This window comes from Berghia stephanieae, chromosome 13 (assembly GCF_034508935.2).
Source record: "Berghia stephanieae isolate SIO BIC M18660-M18661 chromosome 13, UCSD_Bste_1.3, whole genome shotgun sequence".
NCBI lineage: Eukaryota > Metazoa > Mollusca > Gastropoda > Nudibranchia > Aeolidiidae > Berghia > Berghia stephanieae.
The window spans coordinates 23208107-23227381 of record NC_088372.1 but is presented as its reverse complement, the minus strand read 5'-3'; the positions used below and the strand labels follow the sequence as shown (position 1 = coordinate 23227381).

Sequence of the window (19275 nt, the reverse complement as noted above, 5' to 3'; positions counted from 1 at the left end):
CACTGATTCACTGAAGAATCATGAAAATGTGACTTAAGTAATATTAGTACTGGGGTCTTCAATTGTAAAATAAGAAATCTCTACTTCAGTATTTACTATTGTAAAATATTATGATGTTAAATGTGAGATCTTATTTTACGGAAGCTTGCTTTCAACTTGATCACTGTTCTTATACTTTAGCCAAATGTCAAATGTATCGTTCTATTTACCAGATTGGTGATGTACATAGAGAGAGACAGTCGCAGGCAAACCCCACGTACCCCTAAAGTCAAACCAGTGGAAGCCCAGGAGTATTTGAGTCAGTGTCTAGATCTACTCGTGTCTGGGATTGTACAAAGGCTACCTGCTGTCATGGGTGGGTATCTTGGAATAGTTGACGTAATTTAAAAGGGGATGATAAAGAAAGTGGTGGTGGTGATGATGTTGGTGGTCTTTGTGGTGTTGATTAGGTGGGTTGTGATGATAGTGGTGATGGTGTTGATTATGATGATCATGATGATGATGAAGATACTGGATAAACCAATATCGAGGAGGAGGAAGTGGAAAAGGAAGACAGGAAGAAGAATAAAAAAGAGGAGAGGAAGGAGAAAATTAGTTTCTTATATTTACATCATTGTGGTTGTGTGCTTGTATTTTTTTTTCCATAATTGATGTTTTCATATCATTTTTTTTCTTACCAAGTATCAATTAAGGAGGAAAGTTTTGTTGGATTTATTTTTAAATGTTTATCTTCCTCGCCATACCAGATGAAATTCTTGAATGCCTTGATCAAGTGGGAGGTCGTAAACATCCAAGCACGGTCCAAGTTCGACAACTCAAGTCATCTTTACCCCTTGTTCCCATATTTAATCATCTTATCACCAGTCAGGTAAATTGATAACATCCGTTAGTGTCTATATTTCTATAGAACATGAAATAGAAGAGGAGGGTGGGATTTAAGTATTCTCCTTGATGTTTCTTTTTCTTTTTCTTTTTTTTTTTTTTTTGGGGGGGGCCGGGGGGGGGGGGGGGGCAGATTTTGTTTATGGATTCCCTTTAAGGTGCTGGCTGTTACCTTGAGAAGCTCTGAATACTGACACTCCAATGTTAAGATCATGGCCAGGAATTCTGTGTTATTCTTTGATCAGAATTTAAAGCTAGCTGTCTGAAAAGTGCGCTGAGGTTTGGGTTTTTTTTTCAATTATTTAATACCAAGTTGCATTGCTGTTGCTCTTTTCCTTGTAAAAATGGATAGGTCTTGCATAAACAACCAGAATCAATAAAGGGAGAAGAAATGATTTGAAAGAAATAAGGCTTTGTTGGTTTGGGTTAGATGTATATATACATTCGTTTGACTTTTAGATATTTTATTTACTTTTGGCCAGGTATTTCGTGGTTACATCATCAGTCGACAGTTCTTGGATCAATACGTCAAACTGTTAAACCACGTGGTGAAAATTGAGTCTGGTCAGACCAATATCGAGTCAGCCTCGGGTAAGTTTTTGACTTCATCTTTGACAATTATAAGAAGAAGTCCTACATTATCGATTCACCTATCTTTTTTTATGTTTTAAGAAAAATGAATTAGTTGAAATAATGCCTACCTTTTTCTTTCACATCTTTCAACCCCTGTGTTTTGTGTGCATTTTATTAATCCAGATGTTGACACGACTTCTTTTGTGGGAACAATTTTTTATTATTTTTTAATTGCACCACTTGATAATTTTTAATTTTTGGGGTATAATTTTTTTTCTAATTCCTCTCAAGCTGTTGTTGTTTTATTTGCTTTTACATCTGACACCATTTCTTCGGAAGACACTTGTCCATTCCAATGTTCGAATGTATACAAATTCCTGCACTCTTACTTGAATTTTATTCAGATTTGTTTTTTTATTGGATAAGGATATAAAACAGGTGGCTTTGATTTTATTTGTTGTTAAAGATTTTTTTTGTTTACGTTTTTGTTTTGTTCTTTGCTTTTTCTGTTCCTTAAAAAAAAATATTTGTATGTGATTTTGATTTTTGATTAGATTGTTGAATGGTCATGCTTTTTAGTCACCTCTTTCTCCCAATTGCTTTGATGTGGTTGCAGACAGTAATATATATTTTTTCTTTTAAGCTTAACCATTGCAAAGTAAAATCATGTTATTCAGATGCGAAAGATTATCCCCCCCCCCCCCCCCCACCCTCCCCTGCCTTCCCTAGTTTTGTCTCCCATACTTAGAACTGAAACTGAAGGCAGTCTAGCAGTGCAGTATGTTGCATTGTGCACGAATCAAAATTTTAAAATTATAATAGTCACTAATTTGTTTTCATCGGTTTTGTTAAGGCTATTCATTTAAATTTTTCTTTTACTCGAAATAAATTAGCTTTAAAATTGTTACATGCCCAATTAGTAACCAAAGAACAAACTCTTCATCGATCACACAGATTTGGCGTGTTTGTATTTTGGCTTTTTTCATGCCATAACAATTTTGTAAAAAGTGAGCGAGAAATGACTTGTTTTTAATTGTTATCCCTCACTGTATTGCAATTCCCTCACTATTCCTTCACTGCTATTTTTTTACCATCAGAGCGAGCCAAGGGAGGTAATCAAATAATAAATGAAATATTTTAGCGTTGTTTTGTTGTGTAATTGATTATTGTTTAGTATGCATTGATGTGCTGAAATTTTTTTTATTTTATTTTAGCCTTAAATTCGTATTTGTTTATAAAAATCTTGAATATTTTTTTGTGTGCTGGTTTAGTATGAAGTCCACCTGAAAAAAAGTTCATTGTACCAAAAAAATATTTAAAAAATATTAATGACAATGAAAAGAAAGAACTCACAAAAATGCATATTCTTATTGGAAGAACATAATCATATTCTGATAAAACCCCTCACTTTCTGTCTTCAAATTGGGGTAGAAATAAATGATAAAAATATAGTCCATATTAGACCAGCATTTAGTTTTGTTTTTATTTTGTTTGTTATTTGTGTTGTTTTTTTTGTTGTTTTTTTTTTTTTTTGTTTTGTTTTATTGTTATTAGTTTTGTTGATTTGTTGTTGTTTTTTGTTAATTTTTTCAAATTTCTAAGTCAAAAGATATTTTAACGTTTTAAGATAAAATTTGATACTCACTTTTGAATTCAAAGCTTTTTTTTCATTTTGCCAACAATAGACTTATTAATAAATACAAATATCTGCCATCATAATGTTTCTTAATTTCAAATAGATAGTGTGCTTTAATAATATCAATAACCAGTGTATGAAAGTTCGGATGTAAAGCATTTCCTAGTATTGTTGAAAGTTAAACTTTTAAGTCTCCATTGTTTTAGCAAAGAAATGATAATGAATATTTTATTTCTTTTACCTTCCTCATTACAACTGTTTTGTCATTAATTTAGCTTTTTTATTCAACATTTCATTAGATGTGCTTCATTACCTGCTTGAATGATATTATCGTGATTGTAGTTTTGTTTTGTTTTTTTGGGTTGATTTTTTTTTTGTGGGGGCGGGGGGGGGGGGGGGTGTTTTTGTTTTTTTGTTTTTGTTTCTTTTGGGTTTTGTTTTTTTTTTTGGTTTGTTATTTTCTGGGGGGAGAGTGGGGGGGGGGGGGGGTAGTTTACAGAGTATTATTGTTTGTTACAGTATCTAATCTCTCCCTTTATTGGCATAAATACAGTTAGTTTTGAGTTTTTCATTGTTTTTGTTTTACATCATTATTCTTTATTATTTATCGATGAAAGCTCGAGGGCGAAAATATCTTCATTTTCAGTGACATACTCAGTAAACTCACATGGTTTCTTCTATAAGTTTGAACGTGTGCCATTGAAGATGATTCTCTTTCCTTGTGATAAAATTTGTTTTGCACAATAATTAGTGCAGATTTAGATATTCTTCTTCAGACGTACGCTGACAGTTTCCCAGATGTGAGCAAATTTTAAAATTATCTTTTCTTAACCTACGGTGTACTGAAATACCTGTAACCTTGTCCCTAGTTAAGATATTTTGAAAATCTAAACTGTAATTTGTACTGTGCATTTATGCTAATATCAGAGATTCGAATTTTTTCACCAAGCGGCACCTTTTGTCAGTTCAGTCCACTACACATATTATGAAAGACTACGAGGGCTCTTTCAGAAATAACCGAAAAATGCCCATTGCTCAGCAACCAGTGGAGATTTTTTAATTCTGTAAATGACATGATATTCCTTATTTCCTTACGGATATTCCCAGAAATTATGAAGTGCATCATTTTGCACAATGAATTTCTAGACGATTTTAAAGATGGCGGCCCACCTTGAAACTTGGTCAAAGGAGGAAATCAGAGCTGTCATACGTTTTTTGAACGCCAAAAGTCTGAATCCTACCGAAATTCATAAAGAACTTCAGAGTGTATATGGTGAGCATGTTATAAGCGTACACAAGTCTATCACTGGTGTAATTTGTTTGAAGCCGGCCATTCCGACTTGACAGACAGGGAAGGGAGAGGGCGTTCGATAACTGCGACGTCAGAAGACAATGTGAAGCGAGTTGATGAGCTTATTCGTCAAGACAGGAGGTTGAAACTTCATGAAATCGCAAGCAGTCTTGAAATTTCGGAAACTTCTGCCCATAGAATTGTATTTGATGAACTTGGCTACAGAAAAGTCAGCGCAAGATGGGTTCCTAAGCAATTGACAGACAATCATAAAGAACAAAGATTTGACATCTGCAGGGAACACGACAATGCTACACCCCACACAGCACGAGTGACGCAAGGTTGGCTAGAGAAATATGGATGGGAGATTTTGCCACACCCACCACACAGTCCAGACCTCGCACCATCTGATTATCACCTCTTTGGGCCACTGAAACGTGAGCTGGCAGGAAAGCGCTTTGATGTCGATGAAGAGCTTGTTGACCATGTGCGGAAATGGCTACAAAACCTTGGCGGAAATTTCTTCCGAGAGGGTATCTATTCCATGGTGCGGCATTGGCAGAAGTGTGTCGACAGACTTTGCTGTTACGTAGAGAAATGAAGGACGAGTCAAGGTATGAACATGTGCAAGAATTTTGTTGATAGCATAAAAAACGCTGATTTTACAGGCATTGTTCGGTTAATTATGAAAGAGCCCTCGTATTTAAGGCAATACTGGAATTCTGACAATAAGTTTTGAATCAGCATTATAAAAACCAAGAAGAAAAGAAAAAAAAAATAGAAAAACAGAGGAAGGCAGTAAGATATTTTACAAATGTATAATTCATAGCATATGCCCAACTATAACAAATTAAAAAGACAAATAATCTAAAAGGCTACTTTGGAATGAATTAAATTGACGTCACTCAGCTCTTTGTTGTTTGTAACCAGCCATTTTTATGAGTTATTTTCACTAAATTGTATCAATCAGACTGTTAAACGATTACGGTTACTCAAAATTTTTGTGTGTTGGTACATTATATCTGGACATTATATCTGGCTGGTGGATGTTGTGAGTTTACTGACTAAGCACATAGCATCAAATGAATGATATTTTCCTGCCAGGCTTTCTATCTTTTAATATCTAACAATGTCAAATTGAATGTAAACTTCAATTTAATTATGAAAACAGATAGAATTGACGTTTTGGGTTTCCCCTTTATCAACAAACAGGATGAAAGAAACACTAGAGATGAATGAGATGATGTGGTAGTGGCGTTGTTAAGATGAATAAAAAAAAACATTGATGGGTAGGAAGTAGAATGCAGCAATATGTACATTATCTTTTACTATCTGCTGAGCTTGGAAAGTCGTGTTCTATAGAATCATATAGAGGATGTCAACTCATTGCTCGTCTATGCTGCTTCACAAATTCAGTTTAAATGCTTTTTTTTATATTAGCAAATCCTCTGCATCTCCATAGAGTTTTTATTTTTTTTTTTTTTGTTATTACAATATTGTTTTAGGTGCAGGAGGTTGTGATTGGGTTTCAAATATTAAAAATGTTTCCTTCATTGTAGCGGTTTGAAGGTTGAACTCATTGATATATTGAATGAACTTGATGTAACTCTGCTCTTTGTAATTGTTTTTTTGTGTTTTTTTTTTTTTGTATACTTCGAATTGGGTGATTAGTTCTCAACAAATCATCTTTAATAGACGTTAAATGTTTAAGGTTACGGGTATATTGATACGATTGATCTGTGGAAGAGATATAGTGAGTGTTATTTCACTTGAACACATAGATATCTACCATCAATAAACATTCTTCACAGTTTCAGATAATGGTTTTGTCATTCTTTAATTTTTGGAAAGATAAGGTATGAGATCATAAATTGAATTTAAAGTTAATAGGATCCAAAAAGATAAAATTGATATACATATTTTTTTAAAATCAATTTTTGTTTTTTACAATTTTAAAAAAATACATTCTTTCTATTAAATACTTAAATGCAATTATGATTATTCAACTAAAATTTAGTTCTTTTACAGTAACTCGAGATTGGAGTCATCACAACATAGTACTTAACTCACTCAACCCTAACACCGACTATAACCGTAGTTTACCCGGGTTACATTTCCCCCATGCCTATTTATTATTACATTTTTATGAGACAAATTATAGGCATAGTATCAAAGCTAATGTTTTTAGTTTTTTTGCATGTTAATGATAGTTGAATAAAACTATGTATGTACATGCTCATTTTTTTTCAATTTTGAAAAGTAGCCAAAATCTTTAGGATTGAGTGAGTTAATACTCTAAAATATGCATTATAAGATAAGATATACTTTATTGATCCTGAATGGATATAGGTATTGTATTTATATAATTCCAATGTAATTTAAACTATCATCTTATAGCACCATATTATTTATACAAGTAGTAAGCACCAAAAATATATTTTTTTCCAGACTGTTTACTTTAAAAAAAAAAAAATTGCGTCTTGCCTTTCATGTGACTCTGTTTCCCAGATTGGTCTTTTGGATGAATTGGTTAAAAATTCAGAGGATAGAATTGAACGCCGAGATCATTACATTAGATTGAATGAGTGTCGTTTCTTCAACTAAAAGAAATGCAACTCTTCTCATTCTGATCATTTCCGCTTTGAATCAAATTTTCCACCATTTGCTCTTCTTGATACATTTATTATTAATGGATTGGGGTCTTGGGTCATAAATCAAGTTTTTTGGATGTTTGTTTTGTTTGTTTGTTTGTTTTTTTTTTTGTATATTTGTTGTTTCTTTTAAAGATGACAATTATTATTATTATTATTATTATTATTATTATTATTATTATTATTATTATTATTATTATTATTATTATTATTATTATTATTATTATTATTATTATTATTATTATTATTATTACTATTAATATTATTATTATTATTATTATCTATTATTATTATTATTATTATTATTTTATTATTATTATTATTATTATTATTATTATTATTACTATTAATATTATTATCATCATTCTCATAGCTAATTTTACAAGATTTGTCTTAGACTAAATTAATTACACCGCTCACTTATTTTTCTTAACCAATTTATTGTTTTTGCTCCGTACGCATCTGTATTTATTTTATTAATTTGTTAGCAAAGCTCAGATTGGGTTAAGATAATGGGTCTAAATTATCTTTTTTTAAAAGAATGAAATAATTTTTCAAGTAGCTTCTAGATCTAAATAATCCTGACAACTTAAAAATAGATATATTGTAAGATTGAGCAGTAATTTTTCAGATTTTGAATCTCCCATCTCATTTTTACATTTCATTTATTTACAGACGTAGAACACATTTATTAATGGTTTTCGCAATTATCTTTGCCAAATTTTGTTAATATACCATTTTATGCGCTTCTTTCAACACAATTTTATTCAAATATTTTGACAAAACACTATTTTCACTTTATCCTCTCCTTACCAACTATAGGAATCGTCTCAAGTTACGATAAAACAACATTTTTCTTATTCAAATTTTTTTTTACAAATCGCAAAATTTGAAGAAAAATCTTTGTGATATTAACAAGAACTTAATGCTGTTTTGTGTAGCTTGAAATGTTCATCAAAAATATGTGTAGTGTATACTTATTGGTTTTATATTTGAATTTAAAAATTCAGTTTGTGTGTTGGGTCGGTATGACATTTCAGTAATAGTCCTGAAAAAGGTTGTCAAGGAGAGGGTTAAACATGAGACTAGACATTTTATATTCATTGATAAGTTTACAACCATTGTAATCTGTCAATACGTGAATTCTGTTAAAAACGTAATAGTAATACGGTCTTCAATTACTTTCAACATCAAACTTGAAAAAAAAATGCTTTCAACTTAGAGGGTAGTATGCTCTTTGATGAATATTTTGGGTATACATCAAAGAGCATAATGTCCTTTGAGTACCGATTTAAATTCTGTTAATCCCCTCTTTATGACTTTGAATAGGTCACCTTGCCCTGGCTCACATTGCAGAGCTGCACTTCAATTGACACTTGGATTATTCAGTCTTCCCTTGAAATCGGCATTTAGAAAATTTTCCCCTTGAAATATTGCTATTATAACTTTGAGACATTTTTTTAATGTTGTTGGATTTTTTTATTTTTTTTAAAATTTTATTTGTGAAATTTTCAGTTTGTTCAAATATTGAAAGTATTTCTGTACTAAATACCCATCTTTTTCATACAGTGTGCATTGTATATTGTATCGCATAAAAATCACATGAACAGTGAATTTTATTAATAAAATTGGGTAGAAAATGATACCCTAAAGAGAGACTGCTTTCTTATGTTGTATATAAATCAATTAAATAGGCACAAGGAATTCATCCATATTTAGATAAGCTGATCATATGCTACACTAAGGCTGATGTCTGGAATTTTTAAATTTTTTTTCTTTTTTGGAACGGTGGGGGGATGTTGTTTAAATTGTTTTGTTTTCTTTCTTAATTTTTTTTTTTTCGGGCGATAATTATAGAAAAATTTCCTCTGAAGATTAATAAAGAGAGTGTTTTGTGTCTGTGTTTATGTGTTTCTGTTTTGACATGATATGGCTTCAGGTGTAGATTTTGCAAGAGGTGTCCATAACGTCTTTGAAAACAATGTCATTGCTTAGGAGTAGGGCAAGGTGGCCAAGTGGTTAAAGCATCCCACTGTAACCTGGGACGTCCCCGGTTTGAGCACAGCTTCAGGCACTGCAGTTTATTTATATGACAAGACCCTCAATTTTGCTCACTTCGGACAACACGGGTGATTCCTGTTGACATCAGACAGTTGTTTGATGGATTATCTATATTCCTTCATGGAATGCCTAGACAATAGCATCTAACAATGCTGAACACAACGGTGTAAGTTTAGTTTTATGTACTTAATACTTTTAGGGGTTTTTTTTTGTTGTATTGGATCTCTCTCTTGGGTTTCTGTTTATTTGATCTCTCATCATAACTTTGTTCTCTGTCTTTTGTCAACAGCTGCCATCAGCGTGTCTGACTTTGTCAACACATCCTTGTCCATTCTGGAAGGCGTATCCCAGCATCCTACACTCCTCATTCAACACAATCAGGTCATCATGGAGCACATTTTACCACAACTGGCAGCTCTCATTGCTTGTCAGAATGGTAGGAAAAAGAAGAAAAGAGATTTTATTTTTATTCAAGGTTGTCAATTTTCCGTATATTTACGGAATTCAATATGTTAACTCACTCAATCCTAGAGATTTTTGCTACTTTTCAAAATTGGAAAAAAGGTATTAAAATGAGCTTGTGCATAGATAGTTTTACTCAACTACCATTAACATGTAAAAACTAAAAACATTAGCTTTGATACTACGCCTATAATTTGTCTCAGAAATATGAAATAAATAGGCATGGGGTAAACTACGGATATAGTCGGTGTTAGGGTTGAGTGAGTTAATAACCTCAGTGTAATTGCCAATTATCTGCTAAATGGAAAAAAATAAGTACATAATGTCTTTTTACTGGAGTTCAGCACTCAGAAAGGGATCTGTCAATGTGTTTGAGTAAAAGTTCAGTAAATTTTTGCCTCTTGTATTGGCAACCCTGTTTAACTCTCTCCTTACCAGCTTTTTTCCGGATTTTCCCTGAAGCGGCCATTAAACCCATTAAACATAAGAATTGATTTTTTAAACTCTAACTCAGAAGGAATAAATAATAGGGCAGAAAAGTCGTGACGTCACACCTCCTTTTCCAGTTCCAAAAATCCTTGGAAGTGTGTATGTAACCAGCCCTCCCGAATATTAATAATGAATAGGTTATATATTGAATCAAAAGGTGGTGTAACTATTTTAGTAGCAGGGTTGTATAGGCGGATTTTAAGGATTACAAGGAAGTGAAAAAGTGAGGACAGATGATCTTTATTGACGACCAGCATATATTTAGACTAGAAATAAGATGTCATCAATCTGAAACCAAAAGACAAATTACAGAAGGTAAGTATCCAGGCCTCCGGAAGAGTTGTTTTACATGTCCAATGAGATTGGAATCAGTTTTTTTGACGTCACACTTTTGTTCCCTATTTTGTTCAGCGCTAAGTTTTCATAACTATAATTGTGATGAACAAAAGAAATCTGAAATGAGAAATATGTTGCATGCATCATAACGAATGTGACGATTTTTTTCATAGTTGGTAAGGATAGGGTTAAATGTCTTTTCCTGTTTTGTTTTTTTCCTTACACTTTTTATATACACTGTGACCAATTGTCATAAAATGGTATTAAATGGAGGTGAATCTTTAAAATAGTATTTTAAGCTAAATGTATAATATTTGAGTTAAAATAGATAACTTTACTCGGCAAAATGATTTTTGTTTCTTTAACTTGAAATGTCTTGGGTGTGTCTTATGAATGAACAAGAACAGATTACCTCATGCATCACTGGAGCAGACAGTTTGGAATTTTATACATTAAAGCTATAAATGATCTGTATGTTGTTTTATTTTTTTTTCCTGCTTTTTAAGGTAAAATTCTGATTTTTAAAAAAGGTTGTTTCGCAGACAACATGAGTTGGCAGTTCTAGGTATGTTTCTTGAAAATTTATGATCAAGCATGTATTGATCGACATGTTACAATTACCAAACACTTTATCATTCACAAGTTTTTGTTCCTTCATCTCTCACCATTCAATGCTTTGATTACACACACACCAGCACACACACACACACACACAGGCACACACCTACACACACACACACACACATGATTAATGTTTGACTTTGTTTCATCCTCATCAGTGGATACCAAAGCTCAAGCACTCCATCTATTCGGAGAGATTGCCTCCGTCTTCCTGACCCAGGACCAGTTTGGTAACGGAGATACCAGAGTTGATCCCACCAAACTCCAAAACATTATCTCTGACAGGCTGCTTCCACTGTAAGTATTTTAAATTTAATCATCTCTATAGATTGTTCCTTGTAAAGGTTGTTTGGGCTTTTTGTTTTGTTTTGTTTTTGTTTTTTTTTTTGGGGGGGGGAGGGAGAGGGGTTCTAAAGATAACTTAAGGCTGTTTGACATATATACTACAAATAGATTTTGGTGGTTGTGTGTGTGTGTGTGTGTGTGTTTGTGATTTGGATTTCTTATTAACACTGTGTATATTTGTCAGGTCATCGTTTTCCTGTGATTATAGCAATTTCTTCGAGTCAGCAAATTAACAAGTGCCTATGCCATACCTAACCACTTGTGAGACATTTAGCTCAATAGCAGAGTACTAAAGATACGACTCAGATGTAGTCTTAGTGTTCAAACTGTATGGTACTGGTACTAGCTATGGTCTATATGTATTTTGCATGTAATGAGGCGAGTCAACCATTATGCATTTATCAACATTCAATTATATTGCGAGCAAAGCTTTTCCATCAACATCTCTAATACAATACGTGTTGTGCTCAATTTGCACAAGACCGAAGGGCTAGAGTTCAGGTGGTCGCTGGTTCTGATAAGTAAGTAAGTAAGTAAGTGATCAATTTAAATAGTATTTATATGTCGGCATCATCAATGTCTATTTAACCAATTGAAATACACTCAAAGCCAGTGATCATCTTAGGATGAGTTTGTAGTGCAGTAGGTAATTAACACCCATGGGTGGATTGGTTGCACCAACCTGAAACAACCAACTCTCCCTCATTTACCCTCATGCTGTGACTTAATTCTTCCTCTTTCATGATGTAAGTTAGTTTCCATGAGTTAGTTTAATGTTCATATTCATTTATTTTCTTAATTTTTGTCACACAATCAGAACTTCTTTTAAAACAAGATTTATTGATTTTTAGATTTGTTGTTTCTAAACAATTTTATCAACCCAATCATTAAATATCATACTCTACATATGACTTCTCTTTTCATCTTTTCAGATTTGAACCTATTCTGCTCGACCTTGACCCTTTACCAAGCTATGGGCTGAAGCTCCTTCTGGCTCTACTAGAACACAACAACCAATTCATCCGGCAGTTAGAGGCACAGGGATTGGTCGTTGTCATCTTTCAAGTCTTGATGGTGGGTAATTGTTTTTAAATTTATCTCCATGCCATCACTCTTTATCAAACATTTTTTTAAATCTTATCTATTTTCTAGCTTTCAAAGTTTTATTGTTACCCTTTAGATTTTTTCAAAACTTTATGAATCAAGGAGACTGAATATATACTAGTATTATAGGCATTAATACTTTGATATTGTTATTTGAACAGGAATCTGAAATTGTGTCATTGATACAGTGCTAGACAAATCATAAAGAAAAATGCATTTATTTTTGTGTTGGATATTTGGTCATTTAAATATGTACCAAAAATTGTCAAATTAACTACACCAGTGCCTGCTCTCAACTTTTTAAAAACAAATTTATGGATAAGACATTGGTCTATCTTTATCAGATCCAGCCATCCATTAATTACTGAATGCACAGGCTTTACTAAAAATGTGCGGCCATGTGGTCTTGGGGTACGACACTCGCTTTTGGATCGGAAGGTCCTGGGCTCGAGCCTCGCTCAGCGCATAGTTGAGCCTTTGGAAAAGGCTCTTTACTCACATTCTCACACCATATTCAGGTGTAAAATGATTACCTGGCTGTTAACAGTGTTGTCTCTGTCTGAAAAACTAATATCGCTAACAGGCATCATCCTATATGATATATATTGCTGTTGACCAGGGACCCCTTGTAAAGTGCTTTGAGCACATTTAGTGGATGTTGCACTATATAAAAGCTCAATTTTTTTTTTTTAATCAGGTGATTGTAGTTTGCAATTTTTCTTTTACAATTTGCCTTACTGAAATTTTGTTATATTCTATTATTGCATTTTTGAGTCATTTGTATATTTTTCAATCCATTGATTTTTTTTGGATTTTCTTTTTATTCTCCTCTATTGACAGGACCACCAGACAAATCCTTTGGGTCGAGTGGTCCAGGGGGCTGTGACAGTCATCAATTGCCTTGTGGCCCACAAAGACACCAACATGCGAGACTTATACGACCAGGGATTGGTAGACCATCTCATTGGCCTGATGTTTGAGTCCTGGGGTGCGGTCTGCGAGGGAGAGGATGGTGGGAGAGACGTCAAGGCTGCCAGTCAAATGTTGCTGACATTGCTAGACTCCCTGCATTCTATACTGAAATACGTTTCAGAGGTCGTTCGAAGAGCAATACAGATGAAAAATAAAGGGGGAGACGGATCTCACAAAGAGGCGGAGTTTGGGGAAAAATTGCTGATGATGAACAAGACACTGACGGATCTCACCTCTCTACTGATACAAATGCTTTGTTATGAAGACAATGAGGTGCAAGATTTGTCCATTCGATGCCTTTCCCTGCTGGTCCAGCTGTTTGGAGGGGAACACAAAGATGCCATGTCCAATGATAATATGGAATGTTTCAGCAAATCTCTCAAGTCTACAGAAGCCAGAAAACAGAAAGTCTTGTTGAGAGTCATCAAGAGATTAGTAAGACTTTTTTTTTTGCCTGTTTGTGGCATTGTTATGATATTACTTTATATAGCACCACTTATCTGACACTCAATGATTAGCTATCTGACTTTTTCACAGTTTACAACAGTGTGGCTCAGCAGTACGGTCTTTGCTTCGTACCCGAAAGGTACCGAGTTCGATCACCCACTGCTGTGCTGTGTGGGCTCGAGCAAGTCACCTCGCCCTAGCTCAATATACAGTGCTGCACTGCAGCTGACACCTGAGTTATTCCAGTCTTCCCTTGGAATAGACCCTAGAGACAAATTTCCCCTTCTGGATGAATAAAGGGAATTTTATTTTATTTTATTTATTTTAAGAAAAGTTTATTATGAACCAAACATGTCAAAGCACATTATCTGTAAAGCCCTTAGAGATGTTTGGTTCATGGAAAGTGCTCAACTTGTGTCATTTATTATAGCGATCTCGGTCCCTTTGCGTGTGAAGCAAGTGCTCTAACAACTGAGCTACCATGACCCCCAAAGAAAAAATGGACTATACCATGATTCTTCAAATCTCATCTTATGTTCACTTTCTCTCACTTTTTAAAATATGCCTAAGTTAGGTTTCATTTCTTCTCACAATGTTTCATGTTGACCCTTTTCATCTTAGCAATTAAATGGTCTGATATAATTTTTAAAATCGTTTTACGATACAGGGAAGGCTGCTTAAAAATTGACGATACAACAATCAATACAATTTGAATTTCATCATATTTAGATCGATTTGGAATTTCAATAGAGCTCTTGTTCAAATAATTCTATTTCAACATTCATAAATTGTTAATTCAAGTATAATTGTTGGGGGTTATTTATTTATTTATTTATTTATTTATTTATTTATTTATTTATTTAGATTAATTTAGCCCCTGCATTCCCACAATGATTGATAATGACATGCCCAACCTTCCATCATGTTTGTTGTTCTTTCTCCCCAGTTGAGTACAGACAGCCGTCATGTCGCTACCATGTCAAAACACGGTGACGTCCTGGCCAAAACCATCCAGTCTTTGGCTGACACTGCCAGGTAACATATTAGAATTAAACAAACCAATATTAAAATTGTTTTAAAAGATCGGGATTATCTAGAGCTTCTCCATGCTTTACCGTGTTTTCACTGGAAAACCGGCTTTTTGAAATCTTCTGGCTGTTCAATATTGGTGAGGTGATTTTTTAAAGATGAGAGTATTGGTTGTTTAAAGGCAACAGTTTAGGGGAAGCTAGATGGATATTGTGTATCCTTTTCTATGAATTAAGGATGATACTATTTGATGAAGAGAAGCTTTACATGAAATATTTTCATATTATATGGTCTTTATGAGAAAATCTTTCAGGCTTTTAAACAAATTTTAACTAAGAGCATCCCTGTGCTTTGAGTTTCTCTCTTTTTTTAAAAATAATTTTTGTTTAGTACCGCTTAATGATAGAACAGCATATGTTCAGCATCTTGAAGTTGATATGCAGCCTATTTTTAGTGAATGGGATGCGCGTGCGAGAGAAAAAATTCTTAAAATGTTACTTTTTTTTTTACAAAGGATAATAGGGACGGCTCATAATTTTTTGCTATTAGTTAAAGTAGATTCAGGTTTTACCCAAATGAAAGGGGTTTAATAATATGTTATTCTTCTTTGTTGTGTTTTTATTCACTAATTGTTTTCATTACTTTTTTTTTTTTTTGTTTCCCTCCTCAGTTCTCATGCCGACATTGCATTGACAACAGTTGCCGCTGAAATCCTCAAAATAACTGGCCATTTACAGTGAAAGCCTGTTATACGCTATGTCTGCTCCATCAATCACATCCAATTAAGGCCTTCAATAATTTGTTACAAAAGACAATTGAAATCCTCAGAATGGCTGGCCATTTACAGTGAAAGTGAAAGCATGATTCATGCAATGTCTGCTCCATCAATCAAATCCTAATGTAACAAAAAAAACAATTGAAAACTTCCAAATGATCAAAAAGATGTGGTGATTTGTTATCTGCAAAAGTTGTTCTGAAGAAGAACGTTATACTCAAATCACTGTGGGACCAATTCCTGTAAATACTGTAAATCTGACTTAATTAAATTATAAGTTACATTTTCAATATAAAACAATTCTTGTCTGGTGCGATTGAAAAGCAGATTGGTATAGTAAAGACAGTTTCAGTCAAGCCTTTTATCATATGCCTCTGTGCACCCAGCAGTAGTTGAGTAGCTGAGTCTTTGATGTCTTTAAGAAAGTACTTTGTGATAGACTAGCTTCCTATCAAAAACCTAGCATGTAATTGGTACAGTCAGAAACTGGGATAATCTCAGGTTCTGCTGACCGTATGGCTCTAACTGATTACTACTCTGTACAAAAACAGATTATTCTGCCTTCAAATCTGTAGTAATATGTTACTATGCATCTACGATCAAAGTATTTAAAGAGAAATTTAGTAGAGAGTGGTCTGGGGCTGCCTGAAGCCTGGGATCATCAAAATACTTTTAAAAAGGTGAAAATGGGAAAGGCTTTGGATGAGAATAGACAATGGATGTTTCATGTACAAACCCTTTGTCAGCAAAACAATGAACAAAGGAATTTTCCTTTGTTTATTGTTTTGTTGACGAAGGGTTTGTACCTATAACATTCATTATCTGTACTGTTCCCATCCAAAGCCATTCTATTTTCACATTTTTGTTAGTACAGAGAAGTTTAGTAGTCTAAAGCAAGAGGCATCCAAGACAAAAAATTTAAAAGGAATAGTTTGCTTCCCTTTCTTCTCTATATAGATTATTTTTGTTGATTTATAAATGAGATAGAATAAGAACATGATTTGAACGAGTGAAATTTTATATTTTTTGTCGTCATTATAGAAATGAAATGTGTTTTTAGTAAATTGTCTTAATTTATAAAGAATGAATGTGTGATTGATATTATTTTTTTTTTTTGTTGCTTTTTTTTTTGTATGCTTTATAGATAGAATGCGCTTGGCCAAGGAGTTCACAACATTGCCATCCGGAAGTATAACGGACCAACACACAAACTCTGTGTAACCATGAACTTTTATAGTCTGGTTAATACAGTTTAGTGAGAACAACTCACAAATGCGGATGGCAAAAACAATAACAAAGGCCTGAGTGACGTCATCTGCATACTATCTATAGTTATAGCTATTTTTAAAACTTTTAAATTGTGGATTTTGATTATTGGTATGAATGAGTTTGTGCGGGCAGGTGGGTGTTTGTGGGTAAGTATAAAGGGGTGGAGAGAGAGAGTGAGCGGGAGAGAGAGAGAGAGAGAGAGAGAGAGAGAGAGAGAGACGGGGAGAGAGAGAGTGAGCGGGAGAGAGAGAGAGAGACAGAGAGAGTTTCATTTATGTTAGATTGAAGAGTGAAGTGAAGTGAAGTGTATCCATGTGTTATCACTTACAGTACTGTATTGTATTTCTATTGCCTTGTGGGTGTTCATATATCTTTACTATATGACAAGGCCAAGAATACCTAATACATAATGTCCCAAAATATTACAAAAGATATCTGAGTTACCTTTTTAAACTAGTTTTATTTGAAGATTGCCATTTACACAATTGCGTGTCAGGCAAAACAGAAAATTGTTTTTAATTAATTAAGGGAAGAAGAAGAAAAATGAAGATAGAAAGAAGAAAAAAAAAGGAAATGGAAAAGGACTCGTTTTCTCTGTTTCGGCTTAGAATTACAGTGGAATCCAGATAAATCAAACACCGCTGGATCAGAAAGATTGGTTGACTTTTACTTTAAGCAAGGTTGACTTTATCCATTAACAATGGATTATACTAAGATAAAGAACAGAAAATTTGAGACCAGTAAGAGGTTTTGATTTTAACCAGAAGTTGACTTTTTAGAGAGTTGGTTTTATGCAGATTCTACTGTAGTCAAAACATTATTGCCCGAATCTTTAAATCCAAACAATTTGAATATGGAAAATGTTAAGCTTTGATAAATAACAGAAGACAAATGATTGTTGACAAGGAGATATTAAGACGATGCTGTATGCTGTTGAAGATGTAAACACAATCATATCTCGTTTCTATATACAGTCACATTTCCCCAATCCAAACACCTCCATTACCAGCATTCTTGTCTGGATTACAAAGACATCTGGAATCAGACCCTAAAGTGTACAAAGAAAAAAGAAAACAAATCTGTCGCCAGGCAACCTGTCCAGATAATGGAGACATGGATTGTGGAGTTCCGGATTAGAGAGATGCGACTGTACATTTGTTTTTTTAAAAGTCTTTTTCTTCTCACGAACATCAAGTTGTTCAGTTTTCTCATATGTTAAATTATTTGTTATTAAATATATGGGGAAACCCGAAATGTCAAGAATCATTTAGGTCTCCCTGATATTTATTGAAGCTTAATATTTATTCAATTTAAAAAAAATTCTTTTAAGAACTAGTCTTATTTATCCTACTTTTTTTATTCGGTTGCTAGAAAGAGAATGGGGTAATGCAATGATTTTTATCTCAACTTAGGTAGTTACAAGTGCACAATTATTCTTTCATCTGCTTCTGTTCATCTTTTTCCCCGGTGCTTAAATGAATCTTGTGGTGCCATTATAGCTACTCTAATTTTTAAAAATAAAAAACCCAAAGCAAATATATATTTCTGTACATTTATTTATTACAAAATGAATTCCACACTTAGGATGTTCTTCTTTTTTCAAATTAAAGGAAGGAAGGGAGAAAGGAAATGAGCAATAGAGAATTTGCTTTGCATATTCCCTAAATCTTTATTTTTAAAATTCATTTGGGGGGATTAGGAAAATATTCACTGGTTTCAAACAACCATGATGAGTTAAGCACCTGAAACTGAAAGACCATAGCTACCAAATGTGCATCTTCATTTCGGTGTTGGATCCCAAAATATGAAAGACAATGTGTTTCTTAAAGTTATTCCAATATTATGCGAACAAGTGATAAAAATAGCACACATCACACTTGAAATGATAATATTTACATTCACAATATGTCCATTTCTCTTCTCTGAATATTATTATTGTTATTTTGTTTTTTGCGTCCAGGAGAAGCAAACATAAGGGGAGGGAGTGTGTAACGTGGGCGTGGCTTGTAGTCATCTCCCTTTGAAGGAAGTGATAAAGTCTTATGTTTGACTGATGCACAGTCACGCTCATTGTCTAGTAATTCCGTTCCTGCTGACGCTCCTTCCTCAGGGTTTTCTCCCCTTTTCGGGAAAGTATCTTCCCTTTTTAGTTCCGTTTGTGATCCTTGTTGGGAGGATACGTTGCACATTGGCTGAATAAAATCGGAATATCTCATCATTGACGTGATTCTCCTTGGTGTAAGAGACATCATTTGTTGTGCTCGTTTTTCAATTTTTCTTTGATATTTCTGGACATTGTTTCTTCTGTAGTATAAAAAGTTTATGAAAAGAA

The 19275-nt window shown here is 33.6% G+C and overlaps 1 protein-coding gene across 5 annotated transcripts in view; it reads left to right on the top strand.

Moving 5' to 3' along the window:
• Positions 1–17373, top strand: part of LOC144958883 (serine/threonine-protein kinase ULK4-like) — a 41251-nt gene extending 23878 nt beyond the window's left edge. For 2 of the 5 annotated variants that reach the window (XM_078891146.1, XM_078891148.1), the window contains exons 21-30: positions 213–355; positions 747–868; positions 1365–1473; positions 9384–9530; positions 11161–11299; positions 12280–12421; positions 13292–13858; positions 14817–14905; positions 15570–17116; positions 17176–17373. In XM_078891146.1, the coding sequence (XP_078747272.1) occupies positions 213–355; positions 747–868; positions 1365–1473; positions 9384–9530; positions 11161–11299; positions 12280–12421; positions 13292–13858; positions 14817–14905; positions 15570–15639 (1528 nt within the window). In that variant the 3' untranslated portion in view covers positions 15640–17116; positions 17176–17373. Of the gene's footprint in view, positions 1–212; positions 356–746; positions 869–1364; positions 1474–2552; positions 2568–9383; positions 9531–11160; positions 11300–12279; positions 12422–13291; positions 13859–14816; positions 14906–15569 lie in introns of all 5 variants that reach the window. The other 3 variants (XM_078891145.1, XM_078891147.1, XM_078891144.1) reach the window with 2 other exon arrangements.
• The last annotated feature ends 1902 nt before the right edge of the window (positions 17374–19275 follow it).